Source organism: Patagioenas fasciata, chromosome 1 (assembly GCF_037038585.1).
Source record: "Patagioenas fasciata isolate bPatFas1 chromosome 1, bPatFas1.hap1, whole genome shotgun sequence".
Taxonomy (NCBI): Eukaryota; Metazoa; Chordata; class Aves; order Columbiformes; family Columbidae; genus Patagioenas; species Patagioenas fasciata.
In genome coordinates, this window is record NC_092520.1 from 16,324,142 (window position 1) to 16,342,716 (window position 18,575).

At 41.8% G+C, this 18,575-nt stretch overlaps 1 protein-coding gene across 1 annotated transcript; it reads right to left on the reverse strand.

Annotated features, from left to right (window-relative positions):
- Window positions 1–540: 540 nt before the first annotated feature.
- On the reverse strand, window positions 541–18,552 carry TMEM123 (transmembrane protein 123). The gene is made up of 6 exons (XM_065831987.2): window positions 18,395–18,552; window positions 12,806–12,862; window positions 10,702–10,767; window positions 6,246–6,431; window positions 4,671–4,824; window positions 541–2,739 (listed from the first exon to the last, which is right to left on the reverse strand). The coding sequence occupies exons 1-6, from the start codon at window positions 18,468–18,470 to the stop codon at window positions 2,715–2,717; spliced, it is 564 nt and encodes a 187-aa protein (XP_065688059.1). The 5' UTR covers window positions 18,471–18,552; the 3' UTR covers window positions 541–2,714.
- Window positions 18,553–18,575: the final 23 nt, after the last annotated feature.

Sequence of the window (18,575 nt, forward strand, 5' to 3'; positions counted from 1 at the left end):
TGTTATTTAGCATAATTTTGGAATGCTAAATTACTATTTCAGTTATTAATATAGCCAACTCCTCTACATGTGCAGAACAGCTAAATTCAGGTCCACTCCTTGTTCCAATCCTGTACAGCGACCTCCAGGAATGAAGCCTAGATATGTATTTAGTGGTGGTACGATACACTGAAAAGCTGTCATGTTCATCCCTCTTCATATACGTGTAACTTAAAGCTGAGTTTTTCACTTACTGTTGGAAAGCAAATGTAAAGGTAAACCTACAATTTATCAATTACACCTCACTTTTTCTAGTATCCAGACACCTGAAAGGAGGTCAGGTTTGCACTGACATCTCTGAAACCTTAAGCACCTAATGTTGCTTTATTGTGGTAACAACATTAGAAAATACATTACAACTGATTACAAATGCACTAGGTCTGGTATTCTAGCATTGAAAAGTAGATATAGTGAACACTTTTTATTCAATGGTTACGACTGTGTGAAAGGGTTGAGGGAATTATGAAACCTAATAAAATAAAAATCCATCTGAAATTGATATAGTAACTCCAAAGATTGAATTTTATTTATTCATCTGTACAACAGAGGTGAGACAATCCCAATAATTGAGTTGCACTTAATTGTCTTAGAAATTAAGGAAGTAAGGGATTAACAAAGTAAAGAATTGCAATTCTATGAAAGTATTGTTTCCAAAGTCTTCAAGTCAAAACCAGAAGTTTTCTACAAAACAATGCATTTAAGAAAAATCACAAAAGTTACTTCAAATCACTCCTCCTCCCCCGTACCTCAGTCTTAGCAAAAACAGAACAGCCCTGCTACCCCATTTCAGGTGCATGGCTGGTGCTATTAACAACTGTGCATTTGCCATGGTTTGCTGGAGTCAGCTGTGCCTCAGACACAACAGTTTTACTGCTCCATGTGAAAAAGGAAAACATCCACGTGGGCATTTTAACATTGCATGGCAGAACAAACTATTGCTCAACAAAGCAATTAACCCATGCCAGAGCTGCAGTCATTACCCCGATGCGTTGTTCCCCAGCCCTGACAGACCTGCCTGCCCTACGTGCAGTTCCCACTGTGACCTTCCTCAGCTGCCTCCACCTCCTGTCTGTGCCCTGAGTGACAGAATCGTGCCAGCAGCAACCAAGATGGTCAAGTCCCACCACCTCGACCCTTTTCACCATGGAGAGGTCTACAAGTGGAGCTGGAGGGGGGTGAAGATACAGGCCTGTATTTCTTGACCTTGATCCTTGCTATAGTTTTCCTTGCACCAGTGTAAACCAGTAGCTCATCTACGGAAGTCAGCAGGTTTACCTCAATGTAAACGCAGAAGTGATATGGGAGCAGCATCAACCATCTTGCACAGGACCCCCAGTGTATTTGGGCTTTAATAATGAACTTGTTTCTGTTGGAAGGGACCTTAAAGTTCCAACCCCCCTGCCATGGGCAGGGACACCTTCCACTAGACCAGGCTGCCCAAAGCCCCATCCAGCCTGGCCTTGAACACTTCAGGGATGGGGCATCCACAGCTTCTCTGGGCAGCCTGTTCCAGTGCCTCACCACCCTCATGGGGAAGAATTTCCTCCTTATATCTAATCTAAATCTACCCTCTTTCAGTTTAATCAAAAGGCCTTCTGAGAGATGCCCTTTTGCCTTCAGTGGGCTTTTGACCAGACCTCTGTATACATGTCCAGCAGTACCAATTCTGAAATAGTTGCAAAAATGCAGATTATGTTCTTCTAAAATGCTGCTGTCTTGCAGATTTTCCACTTCTCTATGTAACTTTCAATGTTTATTAAATGCTGCTAAAACATTGCATACAGCTTCATAGTAATAAAAACTAAGAGTGAAGTGATTGCTACATTCAACTTTAAAAGCCAATTTTTAGAAGCAATTTTCCTATCTTACCACATTTATGATGGCACATTCAATTCACATGCTTCATAAGGACATGCTAGAAAAAAGCAACTATGGATCGCATAGTCTGTTTTCTTGTAAGGACCCATTTATAGAAAAGGGTTGTGGATGGGTATCTCCAGTCTGTCCATGCAGCTCATCTCATGGTACAGCCTGTTTAGGGAAGTCTGTGCAGGTCACTGGTGAGCTAATGACTGAAGTTAAAAGTACTCATTATCACCTTCTATACAGTTAGCAAACCATGTCCCTTTACAGCCTAATAAAATTAACTGAATGGTTCAAAATCCAAAATTTCTAAACTAAAGTTCACATCAAATTTCAAAATAAATACAATTTAATACAAAATATTAGGGAAAAAATTACTTGCAAAAACCTATGCCTGGTCTCAAAGACATCTTGTTTAACCTACTATATCCATTATGGAACACAATGGATTTATGCAATATGTGAGAAATAATTGAACTTAGACTTGCAAAGATGCTACCCACTGTGCTAGTAATCAGTTATTTCAGAGACTTCTGTGTGTACCTTAAAATGACTCAATAGGTGTATTTCTTTAAATTTGGTTACAAATACTGGAAAAAGAAAATACTGTCTCTACAAAGTGCTGGGTTCTTCTTCTTATGAAAGCCAATGCGAAAAAAACCCAGGATGTTTAAAGAGCTTCTCAACATTTTGCAGCATCATACCCAAGACAGGTTTAGAGACTGCGATCATCTTTTATGAAAGGAATTCTTTCAGAAGTTACAACAGTTGCGATAGGATGGGTTTCCAACACTGTCTTCCCTGAAGTCTCTTTAAATGATAGCATCATGTTCATCGCTGTAACAGAAACACAGTAATTAATGTTCTGCAGTACAAGCAACAGTCAACATGACAAACAGCCACCCAGCTGCTGCCAAGAAGGTTATTTTGTGAACCAAGTCCATCTCCCTGGGCGGGGTAAGGGCACATTGAGCTGGGAACTGCAGCCCTCTCAGCCAAGCCTGAAGTTAGCAGAACAATTTCATTTTGTCAACACTCCTCCAGCCTCACCAGCCTTATTAACATTTTGGCTTTCACATTTCATTGAAGTACATATTTTTAGATCAGCTATTGTTTAGGCATTTTTTTCCTATCTTACCTGTATCTAGTAGTAACAGTGAATCAAAGCCAGTTTACAAGCTCAGCAACACGTTTCCTTTGTTTTAAAGATACTTTTGACCTGAATTCTAGAATATCCATTCAGACACTACTGTGAATAAACCTGTGCAAGCAGGGACTGGTTGAATTCCATTAACAGCAAGCAGGAGTCAGAGAAAACACCATGCTAAACACTAACATTCCAACAAGTCTGAGAACATCAGCTCACTTAAAACAAGCTTCTCAACTGAGATGGATGATATGGAATGAAAGAAATGAATGCTGCAAAGGAGAGGAAAAGAGTAGCTCCACCAAGAAGAACCATACCCAAGACAAGACTGGACTTACTACCTCCTGTCCCCCAGTCCAGTATCATAAAGGACAGAGATCAGTTGCCTGGAAGAAGCTGGTGGCAGAGAATCTGTTTCAATCAGTGTTATTGAACTTGTAGGCTACAGACAGTCTGAAGTCCACAGAAAACTTCTAAAGGGTCTTAAAATTATAACGAAGAAAAGCAACTTTACTCTCCATAGGCTCGTGTTTACTGTACAGCACCTGCCCTCCACAGGGAAAGTATCAGCAGCCTGCAGCTCCAAGGTCACTGGTGTACACAAAGTAAACAAGTAACCTGAGGTGGGAACCAGCCTGTACCTTTCAATATCCACAGCACAGACTTTATCTAGGACTCTTAGCTGCCCTCACAGTGAATATAAAAATGCATGGATAGGCTCATTCTTCTGACAGATTTACCCTACTTCAAGCTAATATGAATGATATGACAAGATCAGATGCAGATGCCAGCATTCAGTTAAATGAATTCTACTTCTCATTTCCTGGACTTCTGAAAGGTGCTTAGAGCAGGTTAAGCACATACAATTTTATAGACACATTTCTGGAGTTGAGACAAGATAATGCAGAAAATTAAATATTAGAACTCAGCCAGCTGGCCTGCCCATATTGCAAGGTAGGGCAAAAGTCTGAGTTCACAGATTGACACCAGTCAAACACTGTGCTTTAAAAAATGTGAATCAGGGCCATTTTGTTTTCTGTGACAAGAAATAAATGAATCAATTCAACTTAGGAATGTGGAATATTAGATGTCTGGATTTAAAACTGGCTGCTCAAAGTAGACTCGAGGATACATAAAAGATGATACAAAAGAGACATGTTAACAGAGTTCCAGCAAGACATCATATAGGTAACAGAAAACAGAGCTACTACAAAAAAATTAACGGCAAAGGGGAGGAAAATGCCAAAGAGGGAATAAACAAACAGAGCCTAGGAGAAAGTGCCAGGAAAAAACAGAATTTTTGCAAATTGCAGCAAACATTTCAAGGAAACGTTTTCAAGGAAACATTAGCTATTCACAGAATAGCTGAAGGACAATGATCCTTTCAAAAAACCCACAATTTTATATAATATATCAGAGAAAAACCCACACAGAAGACAGCCATAATAAGGAATAGCTGAAGTGGTGAAAGACAAAATATCACAGTTAAATCTTTTAATAATATTAATATAATGCACATTAAACAAATGTATATATCAGAGTTCATTCTCCTTATTTTGTTTGTCCTTGCTTCCCTCAAGAAAATAAAACACTGTCAAGAGACAATCCCTTGGGAACTTACATGGTTCTGTACTGAATGCCTCTTCTGGAGTGATAGGTTTTGCAGCCGAAGTAGAGAATAACTAGGAGTCCAAGTGTCAGCACAATGCCGCCCACAAAACTGCCCAGATCGAACCTGGAGGTTTTGGTTACGACAGCCTCAGATTTTGATGTGGCTGAAAAGAAAACAAAAGGCACTTTTTATAGAGCTCGCAAAATTGTGTTCTGAGGGACTCCCCTTTATCCTTCCTTCCCCATCGACATGTCATCTCAAGACCCAGCTGGACAAATTTAACATAGATCAGCTCAGAAGATACCGGCCAAGCACACTGAAACCTAGAGCTCCACTCTTAAGTGCCAGGAGCAGCTGGTCCAGCTGCTTGCTGCCTCCGAAAGACTGACTGTCCATTCTCCCCAGCTCCCTCTTTCCCCACCTTTCCCCCTGGGTCTCCCCTCCTTCCACACATGCAGCTCCTGCCCTTCTTAGGCCAGTTCTAGTGTTTTTCATACCCTCCATGATCCAGTATAACTCACTAAGCTGGCATGAAAGTAATCCAGCCAAAAAAGGAGGTGGTTTTCGGCCAGGTGAGCACACTGAGTCAGCCTGCACAGGGGTCCAGCAACCACCAGGTCAGTCAGTATAGTTACGTGGCAGGAGTAAAATACTTTTTGTGATGAAGAGCTGTTGAATTGCTTTACTTTGTCTCATGGCATTGTACCCTTACCCTCCAAGTTGAGAACACCTCTGCAGCCCAACACAAAGACTGACAGAGATAACATGACCTCAAATAAGCCAGAGCAGTTTCCCTGTGAAAACTGGTTTTATCTGCTACAAGCTCCTACCAAAAGACCCAGTCTGTGCCCATCTCTATTTGTACTTACCACAAGGAGGGTTATGTGGTCAACTACAAGTTCCGCTGATGACAGGTTCACCTACTTCACTGACATGTGAACAACCCGGATACGTTTACAAGTGCAAGTATGAAGTGGTGTCAACAAGCAGCTAACCACAAAGATATACTGAATTCTACACTTGCTGTTTTTGTATTAAAGGGTACTGTCAAACTGTATTTGACAACTGTTACATAAAGTGTGACTCATTCATAGCCATATTCTAGCCTTCATTAGTGATAAAATTTATTACATTGCTACAAATGTAGTTAACAGAACTCAGTCTTTCTATGAAGCCAGTAGACATATTCTGAGCCATGGGTCAGCTGTCAAAAAGTAGAGATGAGCTCAAGTTCAGTTGTAGAAGGAGAGCCGAACAAATACAGAAGCCGTATTCAATAGCCAGGCTTTCTCCTAACATTGCTGATTTCCTTGCTGGTGGCTGCTGGTTCAGATCACCCGCTTTTTTTTTTTTTGTCCTAGATATACCAGGTCTCTCAGGTTAAGTGAAGACAGCAGAGTGCTCAGAGCAACATTATTGTAGCCAACTTAATAATAAAACCCCACCTTATTTTCGTTTCAGTACGCAGACATCTTCTTTCTTTGTTATACTACCTTACTACTGTAAAACTAACAATTCTACAATTGTACGACACATGTCAACACCTATACAAGCCTTTCTAACCTTCTTGAAAGGTGAACTCACCTGTAACGGAAGTGAGAGAAGTCTTGGAAGTGGTCACCACTGTAATATTGAGTTGTGATGATGTGACTGAGGAAGCTGTGGTGGATCTTGTTGTCTGGCTGGTTTTGGTGGGCTGAGTCGTGACAGACGCAGTGGTGTTGGTGGGCTGGCTGGGACTGGTCAGATGAGTAGTACTGGTGGACACACCTGGGAAATGTTTATTTGTGATATCACACAGAAAAAGAACATAAAAATAATAAACTGTATACTCACTCAATGAGATAGCATTTATCATGCCCAAACAGAATGAGAGAGTAACAATGAAAATGCCACTTGCACACAGACCCTTCCCCTTTGCATTTCCTTTGGAAAGGCTCAACTTCTGAGGCTCAACATCAGGACTGGTTTTAATAAAAGGCTATGCAGAAAACCTGGATAATATCTAATAACTTTTAGAAGGAGCATAGAATCACGCCTAACTTACAGTATTTTAAAATGTGATAAAATTCTGGATCAAGAGTGACTTTCCATTTGAAACACACAACTTGTCAGATAACCAAGCTTCTCTGATAATAACGGATTTTGCATGAAAATGCCCTCCTCATTTTAGTAATGATTTAATCTTTAATTTACTTTTGAATGAAACACTGGCTTTACTAAGGTTGCATGTATCTTAAACTTAACAGAGAGAATTCTGTATATATGTTAAGGTTCAAAAAGTTTTCAACATGTAATAGAAGTTCAACTAAGTAAGTCTACTGGCTTGTATCATTTAGTAGTGAGCTGTCTTGCCAAGCTTAAAACAAAGACTGGAATGCTGTTTCACAAGTTTAAGTGACACCTAATATCTTTAACTTTTACTCTGCTTTTACCTAACACTTCCCCTTCCCTCCTGAGAAAGCAGTAATGAACTGTTCAGAATAAAATACCATGAAGCAAAATTAAGGAATAATAGAGGTTGATATTTATAGCAAAACCCTTAGAACCTTAGTAGAAGGCAGCCAGCTAGAATGATCTTAAGAATTACTTATTTTTGCAAGAAGGAACTAACAAGAAAGCCGCCTGTCATGCAGCTACACATTTCTCTAAGAAGACAATGTGAGGTAAATATCTTTTATGTATGAAGGAATTTCAGGGAGAAAAATATCTCCCTTTGCAGCTGTCTACTTCTGTATTATTTCTAGAACCTCCCACAAGGTGGGTTCATATTAAACACCACAAAAGCTTTTCATCATGGACATTCAACTGTCTAATGTTTTTTTGAAAATTGTCTAAAACTAGAACAACTGAAGAATAGGTAGTTTCACCTTAATTCCACAGAAAACTTGATATTCAATTCCTGCTTCTTTTATACAGCATGTAAAATGCTTCTATAAAATAAATTTCCTGTAAGTGTGGTTTAAAAAGTGAGTAGCTACACACAGAATGGTGTCTTTGCTAAGACTTAAGTATCATTGCTTCCCGTACAGATGTTAACAACAAAAACCTTAAAAACCCAACAATACAACAATGTAAGCCTTCCAAAAGGAACTGGCTTACACAATACTTTTAAGAGACATTTAACATTAGAACTACTGAAACAGCCCAATACAGCCCCCATAGTAAATGTTATTTAGCTTCCTGTTCTTTGATGTTATAATTGTATTGTGCCATAACCCTCGGAAACACTTTGAAATGAGCATTCATTGAGATGGAACAGTTGGAGTACTATATTAATGTACTTACCTTGTTACAACTAGGAAATTCAGTTCCTCTATGAAGCATGTGTAAAATACATCAGATAAAATTCAGGGCACAATTTAATACTGACAGGTAAACTCCCCAAAGGCACAATGATCTATAAATATCAAATGGTTCCTCATTGTAGGAAATGTCTTTATGGAAACCATCTACAGTTATGTGACATGAGACCACACCTGGTAACTGCATTCCTAATATAAAAGATACCAGAAGAAAGACAAATCTAATGCAAATGTCAACCAGTGAGTTTTCTATGGGGTTTTTTTGTTTGGTTGGCTTTTAGCCATGATTTCTGAGTGTCAAACTGGCTTGTGTTTCTGAGCAATATAATGGCTAATTGTTCCATGCGTAAAATTATTAAACAATGTTACACAAAGATGGCAGTTATTCCATGTGCATTACAATAACCTACACAAAACCTGAGTCAGCACAAAAATTATCCAAACAGCTACCATGAGGAATTTCAGCAAACCCGCACATCAGTTTTCCCCCCCTCTTTCCTACTAGTGATCCTTTTTTCTTATTTTATCAAGACTACAGCACTTGGTGATGTAATATTAGGAGTAAAATCTGGTTAATCTCCTACAGATTTATCTTTCATGGTGTATTTAGCATCGGTCGTTTCAAACCATCAGTGGGAGGCTGAGGCAGCTGGAGAATACGGGAAGCTGACAGGAACTGGGCACCAATCTGTTCTGCTGTGTCTGTGAAAAATCTTACCTGTACTATTTTACCAACAGAGTTAAGATGAAAGAACAGTTGCTAGCAACATCTGTCCTTTTATCTTTTATTTGCCTAATTACTTTGCCCCCAAAAGACCAGCTGGGCTTATCAGACATTATGCTAAACAAAGCCAGACTGTCTGGGTTAATTTTTATTATTTAAAAGGAATGCATGGCACTAATAGAGTTCAGATTTATGATGTTTTATTTTTAAAAGAAACAAGAATTTTACTTTGTATGCTACGTGTGTTTAAACATTAAATAGCTACGCTATATCCACCAATCAAATTACAACAACTGAAATTGCGTAAGCACCCTCCTAACGTACAAAATAATTATTGTTGAATGTTCTTCCTAAAATACATAAATACTCTCCTTCTGCCATGAAAAGCTTCCAAGAAAAGAAAACAACAACAACAAAAAAGAGGCAGGGACTTTAAGGAAAATTAAGTGCATATACCCAGTAGTCACTATTCTGAAGAGGGTGAGACAGATAATCAAAATGGACAAATATTTTATTAAAATCTAAGAAGTTTCTAACAGGGGAAAAAAAAAAAAAAAGGACAAAAGAGAAGGATGTAAATAATAAACTGTGTGAAGCACGGCAGAGCTGCATGTTAGGTTTGTGCTGTGCCTAACAGCAAAGGGCTCAGACCTCTGCAAGAAACCGATGGTCAGGGCTGGAGGAACACCTGTGTTTAAAACCCCACAAAGGCCCTAAGGCAACATGGGGATTACAAAAACCTCTCCACTTTCCGGGTTAGACATGCTTGAACTGGTACACTGCAAGCAATGGAATGAGAAGCTGCACCAAAGGCATTTGCAGAGATTTTTTTTTTCTGCTGAGTATTTTATTCTTAAATGAATAACAAGCAACTTCTGAGCATGGTAGATTACAGATACACAAAGTGAGAGTTGCACTGGAAATGGAACAACATAGCTGGGACCTTATGATCAGCATAAAACTCCACGAATATACAAAATATCTTAAGGCAGGAACAATCTCTCTGCCCTGCTTTCACCTGGCTCTTAGCCCATAGGGGACACAGTTAACGGATGGAACCAGCTTTTCTTCTCTCAGGTACAACCCTCTATCTGTCTGTCGCGAACTGAACAACTGCATGACATTAATTCTTACCCAGTCTTTATGGATGTGGTGATATATGGCTGTGCAAGTTCTTCCAGAAAATATTTTTTTAGATTTCGTTCTAAAAATTATCTCACATGGACATAGCCAATGGTTTGAACACTGCCAATCCAAGCGGACAAACTGTTTGTTTCTGCCCCAGGTTAAATAGCTGTTTTCAAACTCTACCAGTTGGTCTAATACAGCTATTTCTTCTTTCTACAAAGGTGTGTTTTGTAAACATGTTACTTCTGTTGGAGCATCGCAACTGCAACACTGCTACCTTGGGAAGTCATTCTTACCTACAGTTGTTCTGCCAAGTTGTGAAGGAAAAACAATAGTGCTAGAACAATGCAAGAGTACCCGCGACAGATTGTTCCAGATCTGCCAGTCGTGTCTTGCTTGAACGCCACTCTTTTGTGCTATAAGCTCTATAAGGACTATTTTCTATGGTATAGGGTGCCATGATTCTCATCTAAAAGAAAATAGAGTCTCACTCTTGAAACTCAAGCACCCAGGACTTCATTATATCCTAAATCTGTTTACTGTGAAATAACATTGAGAGATGCATTGTTTGCACAACAAACTATAAACCTTTACTCCATGAAAATGGAATAAGTTTGCTTAGAGACAAAGAAAGAACACTAAAAAGACCAGCTTATTTCAAGTCTCCCTTCAAGTTTTATTCCTGCTTTTCAATGGCACAGCAAATGTTATTGCTTCTACTGATGAAGCATGCTACTTAAAAAAAAGTATAGCTTCATTTCAGAGTTGTTTTACATGTTGCCTCCCAGACTAAAATTATAATGCCTCTCTCAAATATCCACTTTTGATGGATATTTATTTAGAATCTGGTATGATCTAGGGTAGATTTGGAGCAGATACGTACCTGCTGTAGATGTTGTCGTAGATTGTGTGGATGATATAACAGTAGAAGCAGGTGAACTGCTATTTTCTTAGTGGAAAAAAGAAAACAGGAAAAGAAATATTATTCATTTTCATTTTAACATACTACAATTACAGTACTCACAACACAATACTCTCCTCAGAGTATCTATGTTTTCAGGCTAAAGGTGAGAATAGAGCAGAGAGTATTCCATCCCAAAGCAGATGGTTTTACCCCTCTGCAAAATGCTTCCAGATCTCAGTGCAGCAAGAACAGAGACTGTAAGCACAGCAGCGCCCAAATGGTCTGAGTCTGAATTCTTTACATCTTTTTTTGCTTTCTTCCACCTCTACGTCACCCTTATATTTCAGTTGCTGTATCAGCCATACTGTCACTGACTTTCTTGGCCGACTTAACACTGTGTGGGTTCTTTCCAGCTTTTATTTGTCTATTTCAGTTCCATTTCCTATCCCTCAATCTTTAATTTTGCTGCGTATGTTGCAAACTGGGCTCATGGCCGGAACATACTGAAGTCATGTCAAGTAGACCAATACCCCATGAAACATCCTTCTGTGGGCTTATGCTCTCTCTGCACAAAAAGGGTCCTAAGAATGCACCTGTTTCCAAAGACTTAAACTAGAAACATTTCAGTCTTGATGGTTTTGTCCTTCCCTCCTTTCTTTCACTTCTCTTTTCCAGCTCTCTTGTTACTTCTAGCTTCTCAAGCACCCTCCCACTCTCACTTCTGTCCTCACCGCTGCAACGCTCCTCAATGTTTCTTTTCCTCCTGTCAAAGATCTCCTGGGCTGTTCAGTAACTCCGGTTCCTGGAAACCAAAATACTTCCCTCCCTTCATTCTGCACTGTTCTCTATGCCCATTCTGTGATTATTCTTTTTCTCAGAAGTAACTGATCTTTCACATTGCTAGGGCTATGCACCTTGCAGAAGCTCTATCACTTTTCAGCATGGCTTGAAAACAAGGCGCACAACCTCAGAGATAACAAGAACAGTGACACAGCAACCAGAATCAAGGAGTAGGCTTATTTTCTTTGAACGGATCTGCTGTTCTTACCAGTGGAAAAGTCTAGTCTAGAACAGTATTGCCAACCTACTTTGCAATTGCCTACATGTTATGAGCGAGCCCTAATTTAAGAACAAAGGTAACAAATTTACACCTTCATACCATCTGCCAAAAAGGGAGAAAAAAAATTACAAAGAGAATTACTTTGCCTTTTCCTTAGTATAATCATTGCAAACTAGCCCCACCATTGAGTACTGCACACACAACCCTTACACTGACATACCTGTGATATTAAGTGGCAGATTTAATTGCCTTTGAGAAACAGCCTGTGATTGTACAATTACAAACACATTCATTCTTGGATAAGTTGACTTTGATACCCGTGTAAGCCATAGATATGCCTGGGGCTAAACCTTTCCCACACTGGCCCAACACTGTAACCAGAACATAGCTCCGGGTTTTCCCCAAGTTCTGAGTCCTCACATCTGCAGCCCTGGGAACACATCTGGGTATGGACTGCATGCTCATACAGGTGAGAAGAAGCCACGTACACTGCCTGGAATTTGGGTGTGAGTCAGTCATGCAACCAACACAAGAGAGAGTGAGTCAGTGAGGAGAGTATTGGCTATACATCCCACTTGTTGGACAATAGCAAGTTATATGAGTGAAGTGGTACAGGTCAAAAAGGACTCCAGGCATGGCACATGCTTAAAGGTATACAGATTAACACAGTCAAAATGGGATTACACCATGAAATAAACATGTACTTTAGCAATGAGCTGAAGCATGGTGGACCTAGAATCCATCTTGACGTTAAAAATATAATTTAAAAGTGCCTTGCCTTTTTCTCAAGAGCACTGAATTCTAGTCTAGCAGACTTATTGAGCTGGTGGTTCTCTTTTTAACTGTAAATTCATGTTGGTAGGAATTTCTAGGTGTTTCAGAGTACCTCCTGCCCTACAGCTGTTCACAATTCAATAAAATAAAACAAAGAGCAAGCTATTAGAGATTTTAAGGCATACAGTAATACATATTACTTTTCTCGACGCTACTGAGGAACAGCAACAGAAATGCCAAGAGTATTACCTTGCTTAAGGCCTGGAGTCAAAGTAGAGGGTGCAGGAGTGCTGGAGTTGTTTGTCTCTTCATTTCCCACATAAAAAAAAGAAGAAGAAGAAGATAGGTTTAGGTGCTTGATTACTGAGAAGCAAGAAAAGAAGTTAGTGCAGCATCTGTCACTTGCTTTGGGCATCTAAATGACGAAACTGCCATGGACAGGAGTTAGGTATAATGACGATATAAAAGCACAGTGCCACAACAGCATGCTCTTAGCACATTAAAAATGACGTTTGCACTACTCAACCATCAAATGAACTGGAACTCCATCCCATCCTCAGTTTTATCTTCCCCATCATCGCCACCCCAAGTTCTCTTCTTCCTTGAGATGAAAGAAGACTGAAAAAAGATGCAGAAAATCAGGCACCTTCCTTCAGTAGTAACATATGACCTGCACCATGTACAGCAGAAAGAAGAGAACTTCTCACATAAATCTTTTCCTCTGAAGTCTGCAAGGCCCTGGAAGGCAGATGAGCACTTATTCTGCCCCTGCATGGACAGCATGGTAAGGCAATAAGCTGCACTGAGAAGATACATTGCTCAATTTGGAACTATCAGCATGTTAATGCATCCAGTGAGCATTTGGCAGGTGGGGAGTGGGACAGAAAAGGATCACACCACTGCTAAAAAATCACATCTTAAAGACTAATTGAGGCCTCAATACTCTGTCCTCAGGCCTGGCCTACAAAAAAGCGGTAAAATGCAAAGATAAACCACACAAACTGAAAAGTCTGGCATTCCCATACATGTAGAAGGGTCAGTTGCGAAATCTGTCTTTGCCAAGGACAGTTTAGTTTTGATCACTTGTAACAATATTCTGCTAAAGGCAAGCAAATAACTGAATTAAGTGTAACAGAAATAGAGTATTTTCCTAGTAGTTACAAAACCTTAGTGAAGATCTCTGAATGGTAAAGTTTCCAAATACAGATGACAAAACCACTCATTGTATCTTACCCCTGCAATATCAAGACTGAGGGCAGCAGGCAAGATATGTTAAGACTGTTTAATTAGGAAGCCGAGGGAAAACAAACAAAAAAGAAGGATGGGACACAGCTAAACTAAGCTTCCCCAGGAAGGACCCAATCCTGCAGAAAGTGGTTGACACCAGAGCTAGTCCCCCAAAATTTAACACTGATCCAGTTGAGGAAGTGAAGCCAACAGAAAACTTTCATTACCCCCTTCCCCAACCACACAGGATGTTTTTGCTGCCTCAACCAGCAGAAAGGGCTCCCTGTGGGATGAGACGAAAGAAAGGGGCAGGAACCAGAGGCGGAAGGAAAGACAGGACTCCATTAGTCCTAGTTCAGATCAGCTTGGACTGCACACCTTCAAAGATGTCAAGGACCTCATCCAGCTTCAAAGATACAAGTTTATTTCCCCCCCTCAAAAAAGACCCCCAAAACCCCAAACATTGACAAGTTTCTTAATTTAGATCACAAGCAGTGGCTCAAAAATACAAATACATCCTGATATGGGGTACTGCATAAACGTAAGCCACATGGGAATGGGGCAGGTGAGAAAAAGAAAAGCTTAAAATGATACTCTTCCCAAACTGTTCTATCCTTAGACTGCAGCTCTGGATCTGAAGTCATGTGGATTACTGCATGGACAGCAAGATACTTCAATCAGGGAGGCAGGAAGGACTCCTGGCTTAAGCCAAAGGGAAAAGCAGCAGGTGTTTTTATGCAGCGATGAGACTCTCATTCGAGACCATGGACCGCACAGTGAAACTGGCCCAAAGCAAATGGGGAGGGGCTCAGGGGTTCCCCAGGGAGCAGCTGTGCAAGGGGCACAGGTGCAGGCAGCAAGGCGGGGAGCAGCAGCCAGCTGCAGCATGGAAGGGTCGGTGCAACAGCAGAGGTAAAGCAATTCGGGCCACAGGATTAGTTGCAGTGTTGGGCCTAAAAATTTTGAGTGGACAAACTCCAATGCTTGTTCCCACCGTGACCCAGAGAAGGTGGTGTGGGGGCAAGCGTCTCCACCTTCATTTTTCACAACAATACAGAACCAAACCAAGGAAATACCCAACTCAAAACAATGCGCTGAAGAACCAAATACTGGTAAAGGGCAGGGAAAGGGGATCAAAAACGTTTTTGTCAGCTGACTCTTTTCCCGTTTAAGGTCAGGCGCGGATGCAGCTAAAACCAGCGCTGCCTGCGGCTGGCGGGCGGCTGGAGGCAGCCGAGCATCCTGCGGAACCCCACGGCGCCGCCCGGTACCCCCCGCGCTTCCGGGGCCTCTCGCGGTTTTGTTGCTACAGTGTGTAAGAAGTCATGAGTTGGAGACAATTCGGATAAGCAAACTTTCAAAACGGCAAAATCAGGCCAGTTCCTCCAGCTTTATAACTGGAATTCTGCTTCCAGAAGCGCTGTTCAGCCACAGGAAATGAATATCAGTGTTTGTGCTGAATCCAGAGGCAGATGCAGGGTATGTGATGGGGGTAGCTCTGCTACTTGTTGAAAACAAACAGGACCAGATTTTTAAATGGACCTGATTTTGCCAGATGCTGCAAAAATCAACACAGTGGATAAGACCCATGAACCTTAATATTAGGAATCTGTAGTCTCCAGCTCAGGCACGCACCAGATTACTATTCTCTGTAGAAGAAGTCTGGTAGAAGAACCATACACGGGTGACTGGCACTGCTCATTCAGTTCCCTGCATGTGACAGAAGTCAACCTGCCCAGTCCCACAATCATGTATAAGACGAACTAAGGACTCACATGTTTTATACCTAGTCTAACTAAACCTTATGCTGCAGAAAGATGTTGGTACATAAACTCACATTTACACATTTGTTTTGGGGACACTTCAAAAGTTATATAAAAATTAGGTCTGGCATCTTTCCCTTTCAAGTTTGAGGCATAGCAGGAAAGCAGAAGAGTTTTATATCCCCATTCCACTTTTGCTGTTTTAAAAAGCAAAAAGTACAGAAGCACTGATAATGCACAGTCCATCAGAACGACCTCTGACTTCCACAGTAACCTCTAAGCAACCCAACTGAGCTGACAGTTGAGGTGCTGCAATAGTTACAGCAGAAATGTTAGAGAAGCAACCTAAATATAACCATTCCCTAGATAGTTTCCACCATCAGGATACTTGTTCTTCTCAGCTGAAATAGATGAAACTCAAAATCTGGAAAATTAAAACAAGAACAACTGCCTGATCCCAAATCTTTTGTAATATTTACCAGGCAATTTTGACAAACTATAAATTCAAACCCCTGCTATCTATAAACATTATATGTCTTTTCCCTTTGGCACAATGATTCATTTGGGGGCCTACTTTTTAAGTGACATTCTTGAGCTATCATGAAGGCTATTGCTTCATCCTGACAGAGGTCAGGCAGGATTATCTCAGCAACCTTTTGGACAGGTCCTCATGCCTTAGTATTGTGAAATTACCTCACAGTCTTGCAAATGAAAGCATAAACGCTGTTGCATATATGCTTAAGGAAATGACATGGACCCAAGTAACTGATTTTCAATCCTTGTCAACTTGAGATTGAAAAAATACACCTTTTGCCATCATCCAAGAATCTAAGAGAAGGAGATACACTGAAATCAGAACACCATGCCCATTTTCAGGTCTGGAGGCTGCTGCTGCTGCTCACTTTTTGTACTGCAAGTAGTTTACGGCCAGGTGAGCTCCTGGCAGATGCTGGTAGCTATCTTAACAGAGCAGGAAGGGCTGGGAGCAGCGTCCTGCCAGGGACCGTGGATTCTCCTTACTCGCTTGAGTATCAAGAAGGCAGATGGATTTTACACTGGAGTTTTCCTAAACAATAACATTTTGGTGATGTTTCTACCACTGATTTGCCCAACACATAGAAACTAATTCTCCAGCAGAGTAAAGGAACGGCATTATATTGAAATAACCAGCCTGCCCCAAAATCATGGCTGGAATGAGGACAAAGCTACTGCCACTTTCTCTTTTTGCAAATCATTGTATTTGATGTGTTTCACACTTTCTCCTGTAGTGTTCATTAGTGAACCACAAACTTTTGCTGAAACCAACACAAATCTCAATAGTAGTTTCTGGAAGTTTCTGAGTAAGCGGGCAGAAAAAAAAAAAAGATACTTCAACAGATACATTAGACTGAGCCTTAAAAGGGCAGAACTGCTCTCAACATATTATAAATGGGGTCTAGACAATAAATTCATATATACAGCAAGATCTATATTTGACTGTCAAAAGTTAGATGAGATCATCCCTGCCCCAGGAGGCAGCGCTGACTGGAGACTGAGTTAAACCAGCATGTACACTCAGGAAGTCGCACGATAAAAGACAGATCAGGCCAATCTTATATCAAATGAAATGGCAGCCTATCGTTGTAAAATGGAGGCCATAAAGCAGTAAACAGGTTATATGTAAACTTCTTCAAAAAAAGCTTGTGTTTTTTGGAAGGGCAGTTATAAAGCTGTTTACATTCCTAATTTTACTTTTTTTTTTTTTTTTGGTATCAATGTATATTATAGTTTCACCAGATTAAACGATAGCATATTAACACTGCTAGATTGACTGATATTCCTCAATGTTATTCATGACAGGTTAATTTTGGTACCTGTCTTTTGGCTTATTTTGGAAAATTGCGGGGTGTTGGATGGGTCAGTTCGCTCTTCTGAAAAGGCAACTCTGGCATCTGAGACTTTTGTATCTCACATTTTATTTGAGTGCATGTTGACGACTATCCCCTCAATCTGTTCTTCTACTATCAGAGTTAAAGCACAAGAAAACAGGAGGCTGTGTATCAGTCACTAGAAAGAGGCATTGCTGCAAATCCCTGACAGAACTGTGACAAAACACACCATCTGTCCCAACAGTAAAACCACGGTGACCCCAAAGCTATTAAAAGCCACACGCCACAGTTACAACACGCCTCGGAGAACGGCATCAAGAAAGGTAAGGAAAGCGTTTCCTTCCAGTCTGACGCTGTCTGGGGTCCCGTGGCTTCCCCGGCTTCTCCGTGACCTGCTCGTCCGGACACCGACGGGGCCGGTCCCCGCTCCGCGACACTCGGGGGGTCGGGGCACATCTGCGGGCCCGCACCGCTGGGACACGGCACAGGGGCCACGGGTGAACTTTGGGGTGCGCGGGACGGCCGCGGGGCGTGTCTGTACATCCCTCCGTTGTGTGTAAGCATTCACATGCACACTCCAAAACTTTGTTTTTTCCAAGTATTATTGTTTCTACGTCAAAAGCATCCTGAATATTAAGCATATCACCCCGTTTCGGTCACGAGTCCGCTCTAGAGAAACCGGCCATGTGCACGGCGCAACCTCAGCTCTTGTTTCAAAGAGGGAAAGAAAAAAACCCAACAAACCTCCCAACTTCCTCGCAGCTGGAAACCCGAGCGAAGGGGCATCCGGCGGGGCAGCGAGGGCGCAGTCCGCACCCCCGACCCCGCTCCCAGCCCCACGGCGAGTCCCGGGTCCGCCCGGCGGGGATGCCGCAGCAGCCAGCGGACCGCGGTCCCCGTGCCGGCGGAGCGGAGCAGCGGCAGCGCCGCCGCCCGCTGTGCCCGTCCCGCCCGCCCGTCCCCCCGCGGCCGCTACTCACGGGAGCCGGGGACGAACAGCAGTAGCAGCAGCGCTGCCGCCTGCAGCGCGCAGAGAGCGCCGGAGAGGAGCCGCATGGCCGCGAAGGAGCCGGCGGGCTCGGAGCACACGCACGGTGCTGCTGCCCGGGCCGGCGCGGCGGGGCGGGACGGGCCGGGGGCGCGTCCTGCGCGGAGGCGGCC